The sequence below is a fragment of the Podarcis cretensis genome, assembly GCF_951804945.1.
Source record: "Podarcis cretensis genome assembly, chromosome: 16".
Classification (NCBI taxonomy): Eukaryota; Metazoa; Chordata; class Lepidosauria; order Squamata; family Lacertidae; genus Podarcis; species Podarcis cretensis.
Window position 1 is genome coordinate 39,313,687 of NC_137186.1, and position 19,310 is coordinate 39,332,996.

At 50.2% G+C, this 19,310-nt stretch overlaps 1 protein-coding gene across 3 annotated transcripts in view; it reads right to left on the bottom strand.

The window, feature by feature from the left end:
- Positions 1–18,282, bottom strand: part of CFAP251 (cilia and flagella associated protein 251) — a 39,580-nt gene extending 21,298 nt beyond the window's left edge. The window contains exons 1-10 of one of the 3 annotated variants that reach the window (XM_079956465.1): positions 18,127–18,282; positions 16,309–16,658; positions 14,580–14,709; positions 14,137–14,537; positions 12,421–12,561; positions 6,470–6,579; positions 6,144–6,252; positions 5,442–5,522; positions 3,650–3,727; positions 3,109–3,153 (exon numbers count right to left, since the gene is read on the bottom strand). In XM_079956465.1, coding sequence (XP_079812591.1) covers positions 3,109–3,153; positions 3,650–3,727; positions 5,442–5,522; positions 6,144–6,252; positions 6,470–6,579; positions 12,421–12,561; positions 14,137–14,537; positions 14,580–14,709; positions 16,309–16,602 — 1,389 coding nt within the window. In that variant the 5' untranslated portion in view covers positions 16,603–16,658; positions 18,127–18,282. Of the gene's footprint in view, positions 1–3,108; positions 3,154–3,649; positions 3,728–5,441; positions 5,523–6,143; positions 6,253–6,469; positions 6,580–12,420; positions 12,562–14,136; positions 14,710–16,304; positions 16,659–18,126 lie in introns of all 3 variants that reach the window. The other 2 variants (XM_079956466.1, XM_079956464.1) reach the window with 2 other exon arrangements.
- Positions 18,283–19,310: the final 1,028 nt, after the last annotated feature.

Sequence of the window (19,310 nt, forward strand, 5' to 3'; positions counted from 1 at the left end):
CATGAATTAAGTGGACTTGCATTAGAAGCAAATTCCTCACCTGTCCCTACCAGAGAATAAGAGAGGGCAGGGTGGGTGGGTGTGTTTTCGGTGGTTCTCACCCCCACCCCCAGCGCTGCACAAACAGTGAGCACAGCTCCTCTGCCCCATCCTTATAACTAAGAGAAACAAAGGAGATTGGGGAGAGGTGGAAGAGAGAAAGAGAGGGAGGAAGGAAGACTTGGGCATAGGCACAGGGCACAATTTGCTCAAAACATTGCATATGCTAATTTGTATGTGAAAATACAGATTTAAGCCTCTGAGCCAACCTAATGTATTACTTGTGCATTTCTTATTTTATCTGTTTATCTGGAAACAGTTCCTACCTACAATATCCTCTAAAATTGTTTCCCCTTCCCTCTCCCCAAGGCACTTTCACGTACATTTGTGGGGAAATGCCCTGTGTGATTTATAAATGTTAATTGTATTTGTTGTGCTGACTGAAGGTTTTATTTAACTAAACTGGAATATACTTTTATTCATTAGAAAAGGAAATGTGATGAGGGCTGTTGAAGAAGAGAATACACTTTTGCTCTCCTTCAGCAGTTATCAAACACACATGCTTAATTTTATTATATTTACTATACTCAGTGGGGTCAACCATTACTTTAGGTTGTTCATATTTATGAGTTTGCAAGATGAGAAGGGCTGTTTAGGGCAGCCCTGTTTAGGGAAGCTTTTAATGTTTAACAGACTATTGTATTTTAATATTTTGTTGGAAGCTGCCCAGAGTGGCTGAGGAAACCCAGCCAGATGGGCAGGGTATAAATAATAAATTGTTGTTGTTTTTGTTGTTGTTGTTATTGAGATGTTGTGTGGCTGAAGGCTTGTTGGCCCCTGCAGTTAGCAGCATGCTCAAGAGCCCTATAAGCAAAGTTTTGTTTGTTTGTTTGTTTTGTTTTTAAAAGGCAGGAGGATAGTGGGCAGGAGCTCCGAGGACCAGGGCAAAGACCCCAGGCCACCCCCTTACGACACTCCTGAAAGAAAGAAGGAAAGAGGAAAACATTAGAAAGGAAGAGAGGAAGAAGGAGAGACTGTCATATGCTAGTGTAAGGTAGTGGTTTGAGTGCTGGACTAGGATCTGGGTCGACCAGGGTTCGAATTCCCACTCAGTCACGAAGTTCACTGGGTGACCTTGGGCCAGTCACTGCCTCTCAGCCTAACCCACCTCACAGGGTTGTTGTGGGGACTGAAGGAGAACGATGCAGGCCACCTCAAGCCATGACACAAGGGGCGAGTGAAGCTCTCCTTTGGGAACAAGGGTAGGAGGAGACCAGCAATGCCTCCTATTTGCCAAGAGGCTGCTGAGAAGGTGGCAGATCCGCCCTTCAAAGCATGTGGCGCAGCCATCGCTGCCACTGCGTCGGCGGCAGCGGGCGACATGTTCCTTTGAGGCCAGATCAGCTGCCCCTGTGAATCCTGCCACCTGAGGCAGCAGCCTCACCTTGCCTCATGGATGAGCTGGACTTGCTTTGATCTCTTTGGAGAAAAAGGTGAGATAGAAATGCAGTTAATAAATAAATATTGACTCAAGGTTATGAAAATGGAGGGAGGGGAGAGAACTTTCTGTGTTCTATGTTCCTTCTTAATCTCCGGGTTCTCAGCAGCACAAAGCCCTTTGTTCCCACTGCACAAAATGTGTTGAGCTGCCGGTCCAGAATGTTATGTACAGTATTGAGGTTCTCACCCTGGCCACCAGGGGTATTGTGTATATAGTTTTCACTCAGGTCCATGTCAGTTACTTTAGGCGGGAAACCCTGGGTTGTTGTTGTTACAATGTGATAGCCTATAAAAACAGGCTGGCTGAGTTGTTCAGTTCAGTTCAGTTCCAGCTTACTTATAAAGAACTACTTGGAGAAATCTCTGTGTCGTCTGCTATGTCCACCCACTATTCCTCAGCCTCTGCAGGCCCAAGGTGTTCAAGACGGCCCAAGTTTTGATCGTGCCACTAGCAGTCCAGGCAGCGCCGTGGGACGTGCTAAAGGAGAAGCTTAAAAACCACAACGCTCCAAAGCCATCCAAAATTGCTGACCACCATGCATTCTACCACCAGGACCAGGCACAGGGTGAGAACTTCAATACATAACACAAAATATACTCTGGAGCACAACTGTAGAGCATTTTTGCCCTCCTCTGCTCTCCGCAAACCCAGCCAAGCCCCTCATAATCCATTTGCTGCTGCTTGGCTGGGAAGGCTGATGGGCAGAGCGCGCAGCACGCCAGTCTCAAGATCTGTAGAAGGCCCTCCCATCAGATGTCAAGGGAATAAACAACTATCCGACTTTTAGAAGACATCTGAAGGCATCCCTGTTTAGGGAACTTTTTAATGTTTGAAGTTTTATTATGCTTTTAATGTTCTGTTGACACCCGCCCAGAGCAGCTGGGGAAACCCAGCCAGATGGGCGGGGTAGAAATAACAAATTATTGTTATTATTATTATTATTATTATTATTATTTGTTCAGCAATTACACATTCAAAACAGAATGAGTCTAATGACATGAACACAAGTAGCAGGGCTGGATGGGACGACATACCCTCCAGTTTAAAGGTTGGCTTTCAGTTTAATTGCGCCATCAAGGTACTAACAGGCAAGTCTTTAAACTGATTACAACATTGCCCTTGGACTGGAGATAGCCAGGGTCAGCCAGTTGTGTGAATTGGCCTCTGGGTGTCTAGCCATGGTGAGTTTGCACACAGATCATCTGGTCACCTGTTTTTGCTGAAGGACTTTGGATTTGCTTGCTGCAAAACCATAACACAAAACATAGGAGCCAACTCCTAGGGGCTGCAGTCCCTTTGCCTCCTCATAAAATATTTGAGCCCCACCCCCAGTTGATGGGTGGTGCTGAGAAGGAGGAGCAACAACAGATGCCACTGCGTGCTTGCCCACTGGCTCTCTGCCTGGCAAGTAAGCAGGGGGCACCATGCTAAAGAAGAAGACAACGACGGGCAGCAGTTGGCAACAACAGTGGTGGTGACATAGAGGAAGAGTAGGAGGGCGCCTTGCCCAAAGGCCCTCCAAAGGCGTCAGTTCTGTACATTCCTAAGGTGTTCAATGCAATACTCACTTTATCTGTCAGGGGCGGAGCATGGTAGTGCAAGATGTCGGCATTCTAAGGAGACATGGAGAAAAAAACAGAATCAAATCTCAGACACCACCAAGGCCCATCTCCCACCCCTCCACTTCACTGTGAGCCGCCCATTTCCAGTAAGCTTATTATTCTGAGAACCTTCTAACATCATTTTCTTCTTTCCTCCCCATCACTTTTTCCTTTCATGCCATTTCTTTATATAACAAGGGCAGAGCCTGTGTCTTGTTTTTGTTGCTCTACAAGCCTGCTGGAAACCTTTCCAGCTGATGAACAGAGGATAAATGCATTGGACGTGTTAATGAATGAACCTGAGACCTTCTGCGTGCCGGCACTACCCAGGCCAAAGGCAGCCTTGAACCTTGGCTGGGATTTCCAGGAGGCTGAATTCTGACCATTTCTGTGTTGGAGCTGTGCAGTCATAAAACAGAGAACACCTACCCCCCCCCCCCCCCCCGTGGACTTATTACCGGCTAAAACAACATACCAAAGTACAGCAGACATTTTTATTCCAACTTACCCATATGTAGAAGACGACTTGAATTTTACTGTTGCTGACCAGCTCATTATGGTCTCGGGAATTAAAGGCAATGTAATCCTGGAAAATGAACAAGCTCAGAGGTGACAGCAGTAGCAGAATGACACTTTAGCTCAAGGGTCAGCAAACATTTTCAGCAGGAGGCCGGTCCACTGTCCCTCAAACCTTGTGGGGGGGACCGGACTATATTTTTTGGGGGGAATGAACAAATTCCTATGCCCCACAAACAACCCAGAGATGCATTTTAAATAAAAGGACACATTCTACTCATAAAAACACGCTGATTCCCAGACTGTCCATGGGCAGGATTTAGAAGGCGACTGGGCTGGATCCGGCCCCCAGGCCTTAGTTTGCCTACCCATGCTTTAGCTCACGGCACTTACCGGTATAATTTCTTCTCATTTGGAAGCCTACATAGAGTTTGACCCCTAGGTCAACCTTCCTCAAATGGATGCCTCCCTCCAGATGTCTCAGACCCCAACTCAGACCATGTGGTCAATGGGCAGGGATGATGGGAGTTGTAGTCCAGAACATCCGGAGAGCTCCAGGTTGGGAAATGAAATCTGATGCCTAAGTATTAACTAAGAGTCAGGTCACACACTTTTTTTCTGCTACACTGATGAATTGTTGTTATCTCTACAGATAAGGATTCACAGAATCAATATAGTGTGTGAATGCACACAAATGTCCACATCTATCTCACCAATCATACATAAAGGTAAAGGGACCCCTGACCATTAGGTCCAGTCGTGGCCGACTCTGGGGTTGCGGCGCTCATCTTGCTTTATTGGCCAAGGGAGCCGGCGTGCAGCTTCCGGGTCATGTGGCCAGCATGACTAAGCTGCTTCTGGTGAACCAGAGCAGCGCACGGAAATGCCATTTACCTTCCTGCTGGAGTGGTACCTATTTATCTACTTGCACTTTGACGTGCTTTCGAACTGCTAGGTTGGCAGGAGCAGGGACTGAACAACGGGAGCTCACCCCATCGCAGGGATTCGAACCGCCAACCTTCTGATCGGCAAGGCCTAGGCTCTGTGGTTTAGACCACAGCGCCACCTGCGTCCCTAAATCTGCACTTCCAGACTTATAAATAGGTACTTGCAAGTTCAATGCAAATTGCCATCCACTTTGGTCTCCTTGCCTGCCTATGAATAAGCAACAATATCCCTCTCAGGACAGCACCTTCACAAAGCCAAAGTTTTGAAAAAGAGCGGGGGTGTCCAGCTGTGAAGACCATTACAGGTTATACATTTTCAGTTTGCTTTAAGTGCTTGCAAAAATTAAATAGTCCTAGGCTCTGTGGTTTAACCCACAGTGCCATACGTACGCAGTGCTTTTAAATAGAACGAGAAAAGCCTGTGTGATGCAGTGAATGGAGCATTTGGAATGGCGAGACCTGGGCTCAAATCCACAGGTAGTAAGCCAGCGGCCAGGGGCAATTCACAGCCTGGCCTATCTCACAGGCTGACAAGAAGCTAAAGGCGGTGGGGGGGGGGAATCCAATGTACCTTGCCTACAGCTCCGTGGAGGGAAGGCTGAATACAAAGTAAGTAAGCAAGGAGGATGAAGGAGTCATCTAAGAGATCTTAAGAACAGCTTCACCACCACAAACAGGATACCACGGCAGAATTGCTCAGTTGCTCTTAGGTGAAACACTTTTACTTTGTTTTTGCTTTTAAATTGTGGATGTGGGCTCCCTGGAGGGGAAGGGGTGGGATATAAATCCAATCCACCCACCCACCCATCAGTAAAACAAACCAAACTCATGTCTCACCTGGAAGCCAAACTGCGGCTGGATTTCTACGCTGCAGACAGGCTTTGTCTCAGGTGAGGTCCACCTCCAAATGCAAACTTTCTGATGTGATGAAGAAAGCACGATTATGGACAGGAGTGAGGTTACACTTTGTCTCAAAGACCTGCATTGACTGCCCATTTGTTAGGTCTCTGAGGCCCTTAACAGCTTGGGACCAGTTTGTTTGAAGGATTGCCTCACCCCCAAAGGGTGTATACTTGTTCTAATACTGCCCCCAGTGCTTTTTTTCCAGAAAAAAAGGTGCCAGAACACACTCCCTTAGAAGACCCACCCCAGAGCCCCACTGGCGGAAGAAGTGGGGTGCGAGGGGAGCGCACCATCCCTGGCAGCGTAATCCTGGTGGGGTGCCATTGCGGCTGCTTCCATGCCCACGCTGGGCGCCACACCCCCGCAGACAGCATGCCATGCCCCCAGGATGTGTGCCAGCCCTGCCCCCGCCTGCTCTCCACCTCCCCCCCCCCCCGCCCGGTGCCAGAGCATGAAGCTCTGCCACTGAAGAGCCCAAAGAGTCCATGTTCTGGGAAATCCTGACTCCTGAGTGCTTATAGCCCATTAAACAAAACTGTTCACGCCCTCCCGTCGAGAGTGCCCCCCTCACTTCTCTCCTTCAGGAATTCGAGGCACCCTAGTTAGAGGATTCAGCGCAGGAGATGCTTCCTTTACCTGCACTTCCCCAGCCCCGATGGTAGCCAGAAACTTGGAATCATGCGAAATTGCGATGGCGCAGACTCCGCCCTCTGGGTGGCTGTCAAATATGGTGTGCACAGGAATCCTGGAGAACACAGGACACACTGAACGCTCTGAAACTGAAGCAGGTTCACTTCTGCCCTGGAGGGACAGATGCAGCCGAGACCTTGGCTTTATGGCTGCCCAATTACCCACCAAGCTTTAAGAGTCGAGTCACCAACACTACTGGCAGCTAAGGCCAATGCGGGAGAGGTCTAACGCGGAAATAAATGGTTAGCAAACCTCCGCCACCAGATGCTTACGCAGAGTATCCGTCCCAAACAGTCACCATGCTCTGGGGGCCCCTGTCAGCTGTTGCTATCCACCTTCGGTCTTCACTTATGCAGATGCAGGAAATGCAGTCTGTGTGTCCCTGGAAAGTCAAAGGAAGAGAGCGAGCTCTGCAGAGGCAGCTCATGGGAAATCTCCCTCAAGCCGGTATGCTAAATGTTGGACCGTTTTTTTTATTGGGGACATAATCTTGCGGGTAATCTGTCAAGGAATGCATCTCCTGTGGAGGACTCTCCTGTGTGGGTGTCTGAGGGCCCTGCTCCTTCCTGCCACTCACCATCTGGCCTGGGGCGGGGCCTGAAGCCTCATAAGGACTGCTGGACTCTGCTGCCCAGGAGGACTCTCCTGTATGTGAGTGTCTGAGGGCCCTGCTCCTTCCTGCCACTCACCATCTGGCCTGGGGCGGGGCCTGAAGCCTCATAAGGACTGGTGGACTCTGCTGCCCAGGAGGACTCTCCTGTATGTGAGTGTCTGAGGGCCCTGCTCCTTCCTGCCACTCACCATCTGGCCTGGGGCGGGGCCTGAAGCCTCATAAGGACTGCTGGACTCTGCTGCCCAGGAGGACTCTCCTGTATGTGAGTGTCTGAGGGCCCTGCTCCTTCCTGCCACTCACCATCTGGCCTGGGGCGGGGCCTGAAGCCTCATAAGGACTGCTGGACTCTGCTGCCCAGGAGGACTCTCCTGTATGTGAGTGTCTGAGGGCCCTGCTCCTTCCTGCCACTCACCATCTGGCCTGGGGCGGGGCCTGAAGCCTCATAAGGACTGCTGGACTCTGCTGCCCAGGAGGACTCTCCTGTATGTGAGTGTCTGAGGGCCCTGCTCCTTCCTGCCACTCACCATCTGGCCTGGGGCGGGGCCTGAAGCCTCATAAGGACTGCTGGACTCTGCTGCCCAGGAGGACTCTCCTGTATGTGAGTGTCTGAGGGCCCTGCTCCTTCCTGCCACTCACCATCTGGCCTGGGGCGGGGCCTGAAGCCTCATAAGGACTGCTGGACTCTGCTGCCCAGGAGGACTCTCCTGTATGTGAGTGTCTGAGGGCCCTGCTCCTTCCTGCCACTCACCATCTGGCCTGGGGCGAGGCCTGAAGCCTCATAAGGACTGCCGGACTCTGCTGCCCAGGAGGACTCTCCTGTATGTGAGTGTCTGAGGGCCCTGCTCCTTCCTGCCACTCACCATCTGGCCTGGGGCGGGGCCTGAAGCCTCATAAGGACTGCTGGACTCTGCTGCCCAGGAGGACTCTCCTGTGTGGGTGTCTGAGGGCCCTGCTCCTTCCTGCCACTCACCATCTGGCCTGGGGCGGGGCCTGAAGCCTCATAAGGACTGCTGGACTCTGCTGCCCAGGAGGACTCTCCTGTGTGGGTGTCTGAGGGCCCTGCTCCTTCTTGCCACTCACCATCTGGCCTGGGGTGGGGCCTGAAGCCTCACAGGGACTGCTGCGCTCTGCTGCCCAGGAGGACTCTCCTGTATGTGAGTGTCTGAGGGCCCTGCTCCTTCCTGCCACTCACCATCTGGCCTGGGGCGGGGCCTGACGGGCCTCACTAGGACAGTTGCTGTTACTGCTGGAGGGGTGCAGAGTGCTTTTAAAATGTTTTAAGAATTTTATTTTGAATTTTTTGTATGTGGGGGGGGGTGTGGGGTGGATGTTTATTGGGCCTGGGGATTTGTTTGATTTTATGTTTTTGTAATTTTTGTAATTTTTATTGTTTTTTGTTTGTATTGTTTTATTTGTGTTGTTGTTTTTTGTTGTTGTTTTCTAAAGGGGTTATTTTGTTCTTAATGGGAGGGGTCAGGGCTGCCGGGGAAATGGCCCCAGCCCACAAAATGGCTGGGATATGTTTCACGGGGGGGAATGTACTGGGACAACCGATCTCAGTGATCACGGGTAGGAGGAGGAGTTACGCTAAGACCAGACCATGTCATTACAGAGGAGGCAGGTTTAGTCGTTGTCTGAGGACTATCCCTGCCTCCGGGTCTGGCCCTGACCAGATGAATACTAGAATCAGCAAGGGATACCCACATGACCTGAAGGTGCTGCTGTGCAATGCCAGGTCAATGATTCATAAGACCACTGCCATCCATGACTTGATCATGGATGGAGGACTTGACCTGGCATGTGTAACAGAGACTTGGTTGGATGAAGCAGATGGGCCTGTCCTTGCTGCTGCTTGTCCACCAGGTTTCTCTTACGCACAGCAACCCAGGTCATGTGGGCGGGGAGGGGGGGTTGCAGTGATTTTTAGGAAGTCATTAGTTTGCACCAGGCGTCCTATTGGGAAGACCCAGTTTTCTGAGTGCATGTTCTGGAAGTTGGGCAATAGGGGCAGTACAGGATTCCTTTTGGTGTACCGACCTCCCCGCTGCACCAAGGATTCCCTGCCCGAGCTGCTTCAGGTCGTGGCGGATGTTCTCCTGGAGACACCTAGCTTGGTCGTCCTAGGGGATTTTAACATCCATGCCGACACGACCTTACAAGGGGCCGCTCGGGACTTCGTGGAAAGCATGGCCTCCATGGGGCTGTCCCTGAATAAGTCTGGCCCAACCCATAGCCGCGGACATGCCTTGGACCTGGTGTTTACCTCTACGGATGTTGGTGATCTGACACTAAGTAAAAGTGAAACGAAAGAAGTGCCATGGTCAGACCACTTCCTGGTGCAACTGGACTTCTCTGCGACCCATCTCCTCTGCAGGGAGGTGGGACCGATTCGGATGGTCCGCCCCCGCCACTTAATGGATCCAAATGGTTTCCAGAGAGTGGTAGGGGATGCTTTATCCCATGTTGATGGCCTTTCAGCCGATTCCCTGGTGGCCCGCTGGAATGTGGAGTTAACCAGGGCTATTGACTGTTTGGCTCCGAAGCGCCCTCTCCGATTGCATGGAGCCCGGAGAGCCCCGTGGTTTTCCACGGATCTGAGGGCAATGAAACAATCGTTGAGACGGCTAGAGCGCCGGTGGCGGATAACCCATTCTGAATCTGACCGGACACAGGTTAGAGCTCAACGTCGAGCCTACCAAGTGGCGATAGCGACGGCGAAGAAGACTTTCTTCACCGCCTCTATTGCATCTGCAGAAAACAGCAGCAGGAGACTCTTTCAGGTGGTCCACAATTTAGCGGAACCACCTGTAACATCGGGGCCCAGTACGGGCCACATGTTCTCCTGCAATGATTTTGCAAATTTTTTTGCAGATAAAATCGCTCAGATTCGGGAAGAAGTAGACTCCACCGTGGGAGCAGGGCCAGGGCGGGAGAGTGCTAGAGTCCTGTCTGGTCAAGTTGTGTGGGATCAATTCCAATCTGTTACCTCCGAGGATGTGGACAGGCTGCTTGGACGAGTGAAGCCAACCACCTGTCTCCTGGATCCTTGCCCATCCTGGCTTATAAAAGCTAGCCGGGAAGGACTGGGCGATGGGCTTCGTGGGGTGGTGAATGCTTCCCTCCGTGAGGGAGCCTTCCCAGACCCGCTGAAAGAGGCGGTTATTAAACCGCTTCTTAAAAAAACATCTCTAGATGCGGCCACGATGGCCAATTATCGCCCAGTCTCAAACCTTCCATTCTTGGGCAAGGTGATTGAGCGAGTGGTTGCTGAACAACTCCAGGCACGCCTGGAAGAAGCGGACCATTTGGATCCCTTCCAGTCGGGATTCAGGCCTCATCATGGGACTGAAACTGCCTTGGTCGCACTGGTTGATGATCTCCGGCGGGCTAGGGACAAAGGTGAGAGCTGTTTCCTAGTTCTGCTGGATCTCTCAGCGGCGTTTGATACCATCGACCATGACATCCTTCTGGACCGTCTTGAGGGGCTGGGAGCTGGGGGCACTGTCATACAGTGGTTCCGCTCCTTCCTCCTGGGCCGTGTTCAGAAAGTGGTGGTGGGGGATGAGTGTTCAGACCCCTGGGCTCTCACTTGTGGGGTGCCTCAGGGTTCTGTCCTCTCCCCCATGCTTTTCAACATCTACATGCAGCCGCTGGGAGGGATCATCAGGAGGTTTGGGCTGGGTGTTCATCAGTATGCAGATGATACCCAGCTCTACCTCTCTTTTAAATCAGAACCAGTGAAGGCGGTAAAGGTCCTGTGTGAGTGTCTGGAAGCGGTTGGAGGATGGATGGCGGCTAACAGATTGAGGTTGAATCCTGACAAGACAGAAGTACTGTTTTTGGGGGACAGGAGGCGGGCAGGTGTGGAGGATTCCCTGGTCCTGAATGGGGTAACTGTGCCCCTGAAGGACCAGGTGCGCAGCCTGGGAGTCATTTTGGACTCACAGCTGTCCATGGAGGCACAGGTCAAATCTGTATCCAGGGCAGCTGTTTACCAGCTCCATCTGGTACGTAGGCTGAGACCCTATCTGCCTGCAGACTGTCTCGCCAGAGTGGTACATGCTCTGGTTATCTCCCGCTTGGACTACTGCAATGCGCTCTACGTGGGGCTACCTTTGAAGGTGACCCGGAAACTACAACTAATCCAGAATGCGGCAGCTAGACTGGTGACTGGGAGCGGCCGCCGAGACCATATAACACCGGTCTTGAAAGACCTACATTGGCTCCCAGTACGTTTCCGAGCACAATTCAAAGTGTTGGTGCTGACCTTTAAAGCCCTAAATGGCCTCGGTCCAGTATATCTGAAGGAGCGTCTCCTCCCCCATCGGTCTGCCCGGACACTGAGGTCCAGCTCCGAGGGCCTTCTGGCGGTTCCCTCACTGCGAGAGGCCAAGTTGCAGGGAACCAGGCAGAGGGCCTTCTCGGTGGTGGCGCCCGCCCTGTGGAATGCCCTCCCATTGGATGTCAAGGCGATGGACAACTACCTGACATTCAGAAAACATCTGAAGGCAGCCCTGTTCAGGGAAGTTTTTAATATGTGATATTTTAGTGTATTTTTTATCTCTGTTGGAAGCCGCCCAGAGTGGCTGGGGAAACCCAGCCAGATGGGCGGGGTATAAATAATAAATTATTATTATTAATTATTATTATCTCAGCGGGGCCACTGCCAATGGCAGGTGCATACTTAGGGCAGCACAACCGGTTTTCCTACATGGGACACAGGGGGGCCTTCCCAAAGCCTAGTAAGCACTGTACTTTGGGACAGAGGCGTGAGGGCTCTGACAGGGTCCTGGAGTCCTTACCCCAGCCTAGTTAGTGCTTGCCCAGCTTTGGGAAGGCAGCGTGAGAGGTGCAGGCCACGAATTTTGGCCTCAAACAGAACTCCATATGACCAAGGTCCTCCCTTGCCGATGGCCAGCGGCACCAGAGGGAAACGTGCTCAGGATTAAGTCGTCTACAGTCAAACCCTCCACCCTTCATCATGCCAACTTCAGATTACAGTTCTCCCTGTTAGGCAAGATGTGCCGCCAAGCAGGCGGGTGGTAGGGCAAAGCGGCTGAAACAAGAAGAGCAAACAGGAATAACCCTTCTGACACGGGACCTTTTTCGCCTGTGGTACAGGGCAAGATGGCGCCCCATCCAGTTTCATGTGCAGAAGCTGACCAGACAGAAGCGCTGGCAGCAGGGAAACTTCCTCCACTGTGCTTGAGGGCAGCATACTAGTGGAAGGAACCTAGCATGGGGCAGCCGGGGAGGGTGTTGGGATGATGGAAAGCTCTGTGTGTGCCCTGCAATCTGCCTAGCTGCTGCCTGAGGGGTACCACAAGATGGCTGCCCCAACACCAGTGTGGAACCACATCTCAGCTGTGAATGGGATGGGGCGCCATCTTGTTCTGTGCCTCAGGCAGAAGAATCTCTCAAGCTGGCAGAGAAAAAACACAACAGGCCACGTGCCACACTCAGCTCTGTCCTCCAGCACCAGGTCACCACTCCTCCTCCCTCCTGCCATCTGCCTCTGCGGCCTGAAGCCTCCTCCTCATTTGGCCTGATGGGAGGAGGAGAGGAAAGAACAAATGGGTTCTCCAGCACCGATACAGAACTGACCCCTACCTGGAGGAGATATTGCCTGTTCCTGAGGACATCATGGATCACGGCCGTGTGAGAGGAGACGTATAAGATCACTCGGTAGTCTTCATCAAGCAGGTTGAAAACCGGGAGTTCACTGTTATAGCCAAAGACCCAAGACAAACTCTGAAAGAGAAAGCCAGAGCAGAGAGGCTCTGTTTAGTAAAAAAAAATACACAAACACACCCCAACATCAACATTTTTTACTGATATAAGCCCAACAGCACAACTGGTGCAAGTAATGAGTCCCAAGGAAGCATCATGGAGGGGCTGGTCAGAGCAGGACAGCAATGGGGGGGGGGCTGAAGGAGCTGCCTGTTGGCAACTCTGGGGAGGGGAGCGGCTGTGCCAGGGAGAGTGGTGGGGCAGAGGGAGGGAGTTACAAATGATGAGTCAGATCACATCACACAGCAGCAATATGCTAAGTGTTCCTGTCGTAAAGTGTGCACAGCAGTAAGTGGAAAGTGTGGAAAGCCCCCACCCCGGCGGCAATCAAAAACATATTGTGACCGCAAATGCCATAAATTAAATTTGCATGCAACCATGCATTTTGTGCCCTTCCAGACTGGTACTTTGTTTTTATTTTTTGTTTTTTGGTCTGGGTGTCTTCTGCAACAACATTTACATTGTGGAATAAATGTGGTAGAATGTAATGACAACATAACTTATGTAATTTACATAATTAATTGTGTAAGTTAAGTCATTTTGTTACAGCAGAAAACGATACAAATAGAGTAAACCCGCAACTTACACAGGGGTTACATTCCGGGGATCACACCTAAAGCAAAACCGTGTATAGTGTCAAAATACACTGGCTGCGATGGAGGGTGGGATTGCCAAAGATTTTCCCCCTGCACACTCACCCCCTTTCCGCCCCCTTTTTAATTTTGCCAAGTGCATAAAGCTGAATGCGCACAAGTTACATGTGCTTCCATTGCGAGTGTACTCTGACGTCATTTTTGGCAGTGGAACAGAAACTGGGGGGGGGGGGGATGCAGGACAGAATGGAGAAAGATGCCTCTTTACATCCCATCACAGAGCTGCCCTGAGACCATCACAAGCACAAACCATCATGAATGCACAACTTTAAAATGTCTAGATGGGCCCTTGAATGAAACTGATGTTTGACTGGGTGACTCCCAATAACACTTGTACAGTACAATCAGAATTTTTTTGGCCAATTAATTTTTATCGATTTTCGAAAATGTTCAGTACAACCGGATCTTACACTGGGGTCATGTTCTGGGTGTGGTGCATATATGCAAAAATGCATACCTTTCTTTTCCAGAGCTGGCATGCCACATGGGCCTTGTCTCCCAAGCAAAACAGAGAGCTTTGACTGAGCAAGGCCCACTCAGCTTGCCAGCTTGGCAATGCTCTTGTGAGATCTCACAAGGCTGCCTGAGTTCCCACAAGATCTTGTTGTGCAAACATCCCCCTAGTTCCAGAGACGGCACAATGAGATGGCCTGTCCCAGTAAGCAGGGCAGAGAGCTTAAAAGCTCTTTTCGCACAGTGAAAACCTTGCCTTCATTTAATTTGTGGGATTCAAACTGATCGGCCTTCAATCGCACATGCTTGAAGTCGCACAAGTTTAATGTGTATAAGATGTGATTGTATTTTACTGTAAGAAGACAGAAAGGAGGTGGAGCCTCTCTTTCATTGTTCTACTGATGCCGCTCTCTTTCTGAGCAATACTCACAAGTGGGTGCGCCGAGAGTGGCCTGCTGGTCTCCTCTAGGGTCATGCCAGGGAGGGCCGAAGAGACAGCGGACTCCTCCTGCCCCTCTGCTGGGGTCAGGCTGCTGGCTGCAGTCGGTGCTTGGGAAGGGCCACTCTCTCCTTGGGCTGTTTTCACCTCCGTTTCCCGGCTGGCCCTTTCATCCTCACTTGAGGGCCCTGTGCCTCCAAGGGCAGCGTTGACTTCGTGGCTCACCTCGGCCTCGGCCTTTGTGGCCGGACTGCCAGGCCCACCACTGCTTGCGGAGCTTGCAGCTTGTCCCGAGGCAAGGGGCTCTCTGAAGCTCACTGCTGCCTCTCTGGGGCTCCCGGCTTCCTCTCTCCTGGCAACACTCTGGGTGCGCATGAGGCCACGTCCTTCCTCTGCACCAGCCACGCTCTCTGCTTCCGGAGCAGGAGCAGGACCTACACCTTGGTTATCTGCTGCTGCTGCTGCTGCTTCCCTAGCGGGGGACTCCTGAGCCTTTCTGCTGCTGGTCTCGTCTTCTGGGACTCCAGGCTCTTCCTCCTCTGAAGGCTGCTTAGCCGCTATTTCCTAAGAGGCAAAACAAAGTTTTGGGTTGAACACCCTGCTTTGCAGAGGAGAGTTCTCGATTTAAATTGTCAGAGAGGGCTGTTCTCTCTTTGAAACCACCAAGTCCAGTCCAAAGAGGCAAAAGAAGGGAGAGGCCACAGCTCTGGACACTGACCATCAGAAGTTCCCTGGCTAGATTTCCTCACTATCATGAGATGCTTTATATGCCTAGTATTATCATCATTGCTACTACAACTACCAGAAGTGGCCCAGGTGCCACATAATGCTCGTTTCGCAGTTGTAAGGAATCAATCTTTGGAACTCCCTGGCTATTGACCTCAGGCAGATGCCTTCACTGTACTCTTTTCAGCACCTGCTAAGAACAATTTTCTTTAGGGAAGTCTGTTCAGACATGCAGAATGCTGACATGTGTTTTTATTTGCTTTTAAAAATGTTTTAGCTGTTTTTATTGATAATTCTATTGTTTTATTCCTTTTGAAAACCACTTTGAGGTTTTTTTGCAATCAAGGGGTATAAATCATATGACATAAATAGATAATAAATAAATAAATGTTAGCAGAGTACAAATGTTACGATAAACAGATAAGTATAAGGTTCATGGGGTAAGATCAGGTTCACGGGGGGCGGGGGGAAACCGATACTATATACATACAAATGCATGAAAATGGCCTAATAATTCATTCTAATTAGTATTTCTATTTAAGTTATGGCAATCATTCCTAAATCTGCACTTAAAGGTAAAGGGACCCCTGACCATTAGGTCATCGTGAATGACTCTGGGGTTGCAGCGCTCATCTTGCTTTATTGGCCGAGGGAGCCAGCGTACAGCTTCCAGGTCATGTGGCGAGCATGACTAAGCCGCTTCTGGCAAACCAGAGCAGCGCACAGAAACACCGTTTACCTTCCCGCTGGAGTGGTACCTATTTATCTACTTGCACTTTGACGTGCTTTCGAACTGCTAGGTTGGCAGGAGCAGGGACCGAGCAACAGGAGCTCACCCCGTCGCGGGGATTCGAACCAACGACCTTCTGATCAACAAGGCCTAGGCTCTGTGGTTTAGACCACAGCGCCACCTGCGTCCCTAAATCTGCACTTCCAGACTTATAAATAGGTACTTGCAAGTTCAATGCAAATTGCCATCCACTTTGGTCTCCTTGCCTGCCTATGAATAAGCAACAATATCCCTCTCAGGACAGCACCTTCACAAAGCCAAAGTTTTGAAAAATAGTGGGGAGAGGGGGTGTCCAGCTGTGAAGACCTTTACAGGTTATACATTTTCAGTTTGCTTTAAGTGCTTGCAAAAATTAAATAGTTTATCAATTTCATGTGCCTGGAGCCCAAACTGCAAAGCCCTGAATCTCTGCTCCCTGGTGTTCACCCGGCAATACTCCAAATACTTCCAGGCCTATCAATACTTCCATGAGAACTAGAAACATGATGTTTTTATTATTAGTCTTTCAAAATGAAAGGTGAGCTTCCTAGGACGCTGCATGCTGTGTGCCCAACTACAGAGCAAAAAGCCCTGTGTCTTTGGGCCACTGGGGCACCTCTGCTGATTTATGGGACTCACCATAACAAATGCTTTGTGTGAATACTTACACCAGGTAAACTGGTGGCAGCAGTGTTGTTGGAAGTTTCCAGTAGGTTCGGAGAGCTGCTGGTTTCTGCTGGGAGAACATCTTGGGAGGCCTGCACTGGTGTCTCCCTGTCAAAAGTGACTTCCATGGGTTCTGCTGAAAATTGGGGTTGCGGGCTGGGCTGGCTCTGAAGGCTTGGCTCCGAGTCCATAGCAGCACCCACAACCTCCATCTCTTCTCTTGGTGCCTCAGTCGCTTCCTCCGATCCTTTTGTCCCCTGAGAAGGGGGTTCCGTTTCATTGGTGTCTTCCTCCATCTCCAAGGAACTTTACTGGAAACAAGCAGTCTCGTGCCCAGTGTGACTCAGGAACTCTTAAGAAACAAATAAATAAATAAGTGCAGTTTTGAACAGCACAATCTACCATATTGGTTCTCAGTGGTGCCCATTTGTATCCAAACACAAACAACCTGTTCCTTGGTGTCACAAACCGCCATGCAAAGTTTGACCATCATCTCTTTAAGAGGTGTCCATAGGGACAGAGAACAGAAAAACGACTTTGTAAAATATACAGTATATATAGTATATATAATTATGAAACAAGCACCCAAGATTGCCCACTAATGAGGGAAAAAATACTCCAGGCTGCTTTTACGTCTTTCATATTCTAGGCAACAATCTTAGCCCCACTTACCAAGGAGAGAAGAGTGCAGGGAGAGCCAGTGAGGCACAGTGGCGAAGAGCACCAGACTAGAACCCGGGACAGTTAAGTCCAGTCGCAAACGACTCTGGGGTTGCGGTGCTCATCTCGCTTTACTGGTCGAGGGAGCCGGTGTTTGTCCGCAGACAGCTGGATTATGTGGCCAGCATAACTAAGCTGCTTCTGGCGAACCAGAGCAGTGCACAGAAATGCCGTTTACCTTCCCGCTGGAGCGGTACCTATTTATCTACTTGCACTTGACGTGCTTTCGTTTTTTTTCTTTTTAATACATATTTATTAAGGTTTTTGAATAAGAATACATAAATAAACAACATTATTTATATTATAACATAGTTTCATCACTTCTTTGGACTCCCCCACGTCTCCCGCTCGCACTTACATCGTTACAGAAAATAAAAATTTTTCCAAGCAAATTACCCACTTGTTTACAATCTTATCTCCGCTCTTTTAAATAAAATCTATCAGTTCTCCAATAAATTTATATTTTACTTAATCTCGCTTATCGTCAAAATCAAATCTAATTCAGTGGTGGGCCATTATTTATGATCTAGCATCCTTCTTAACATTCAACCAAATTACAATATTTTTGTAGGTAAATCTTAAATTTCCTCCAGTCCTCCTCAATCCTCTCATCTCCCAGGTCTCGGATTCTACCAGTCATCTCGGCCAGTTGCATATAGTCCATCAGCTGCATCTGCCACTCTTCCAGCGTGGGTAGATCTTGAGTTTTCCAGCTCTTAGCGATAAGTATCCTTGCTGCGCACTTGACGTGCTTTCGAACTGCTAAGTTGGCAGGAGCTGGGACTGAGCAACGGGAGCGCACCCCATCCTGGAGATTCAAACCACCAACCTTCTGATTGGCAAGCCTTAGGCTCAGTGGTGGCTTTGACCACACCACAGCGCCACCCACCAGGGTTCAAATCCCCCACTTGGGCACCCCTTTGCCCACAGAGTGAGGGCCTTGGGCCAGTCCTTGCCTCTCGGCCTGCCCTACCTCGCAGGGTTGTTGTGGAGGAGCAGTGGGGGAGAACCGCCCCGTGCAGGGGATCCCCGTGAGCTCCTTGGAGACAAAAGGAAAGGGCATGAATATGCAACGCAGTGGAGGCAGCAGAGCGACCTACCTCCTCCCCAGCCCCTTTGCAACAGACCCCCAGGAGCCCCGGGCCTCCTCAGCCGCCGCGTAGCTGCTCCTGCGGGACCGGCAGCTGTTTAGCTTCCCCCCCCACTTGTTGCCATAGCGACCGGCGGCAGCCCGGTCCCTTTCCTTTCGCCGGCGCGCGGGAGTTGACGGGCGGGGCTATGCAAATTAAAGACCAATGGCGGTACGAGAAAAGAAGGAGGGCGGAGCTTAACGTTTCCCCTTTCGGAGGCTGCGCGAGCCGAGAAGCCGCCAGGTGCGCTTTGCGGAGCGTCTGGCAGGTGCGCCCGTGGTAGCGCGCAGGTGCTCGCCCGCACCTGGAAGGCGTCGGGAAAGGGGACCTGAAAGGATCTGCGAGGGCTGAAAGTCCGCTCTCTTTTCTGCAGGGAGGGGCAACTTGAATAAAATACTTGGGGGGAGCCCCAGGTAAGCCCCGCCCACATAATCTAGTGGCAATGCCCATCCACTTTCGGGGGGCAAGACCCCTCGGGCTCTGGGAGCTGGATCCTATGCGGCCAGACTTCTCGCAACACCTCCTCCACTTTCCTGCTTTTCCTTTTTTTAATAATAATATTTTCATTCATTTTAACATATAAAATGTACCACAGAACTTACCACATATACAATCTTTTTGGACTTCCATCAGCACCTCTGATGATCCACCGTTTTAACCACTTCTTATGCATTTCTTAACTTTATATTGCCTTTACATCTCTTAACAAATCATCCTCCCCCTTGTCCATTTTTACAATACTTCTAATAATACTCCTCGCAAAACTTCTTGCAACCCTACAAACGTCATCTGTTCTTCACAATTACTTTTCAAATAGTCCATAAATTTACTCATCTTCCGTGAATTTCTGGTCTCGCCAGTTTCGAATCCTTCCTGTTAGTTTATCTAGTTAGTTTATCTTTCCTGCTTTTCCAGGCTTCAAAGGGCGTTGCTATTCCAGATGTGGGCACAGCTGGACGAGACACCTCCAGCTTGAGCCTCTTACTATGCTATGCTGCTTGTTTCTTACCTTTAGTTCACAAACATGCATCCGTTGAAGGTTGTTTTTTTATTACCTTCTTTTCTGTCACGAGTCTGATTTCCTTGAGAATTCTTCCCTGTTCTACTCTGTTTATTAGCATATACTACACATCCACAATCACGGAGGGCATCTT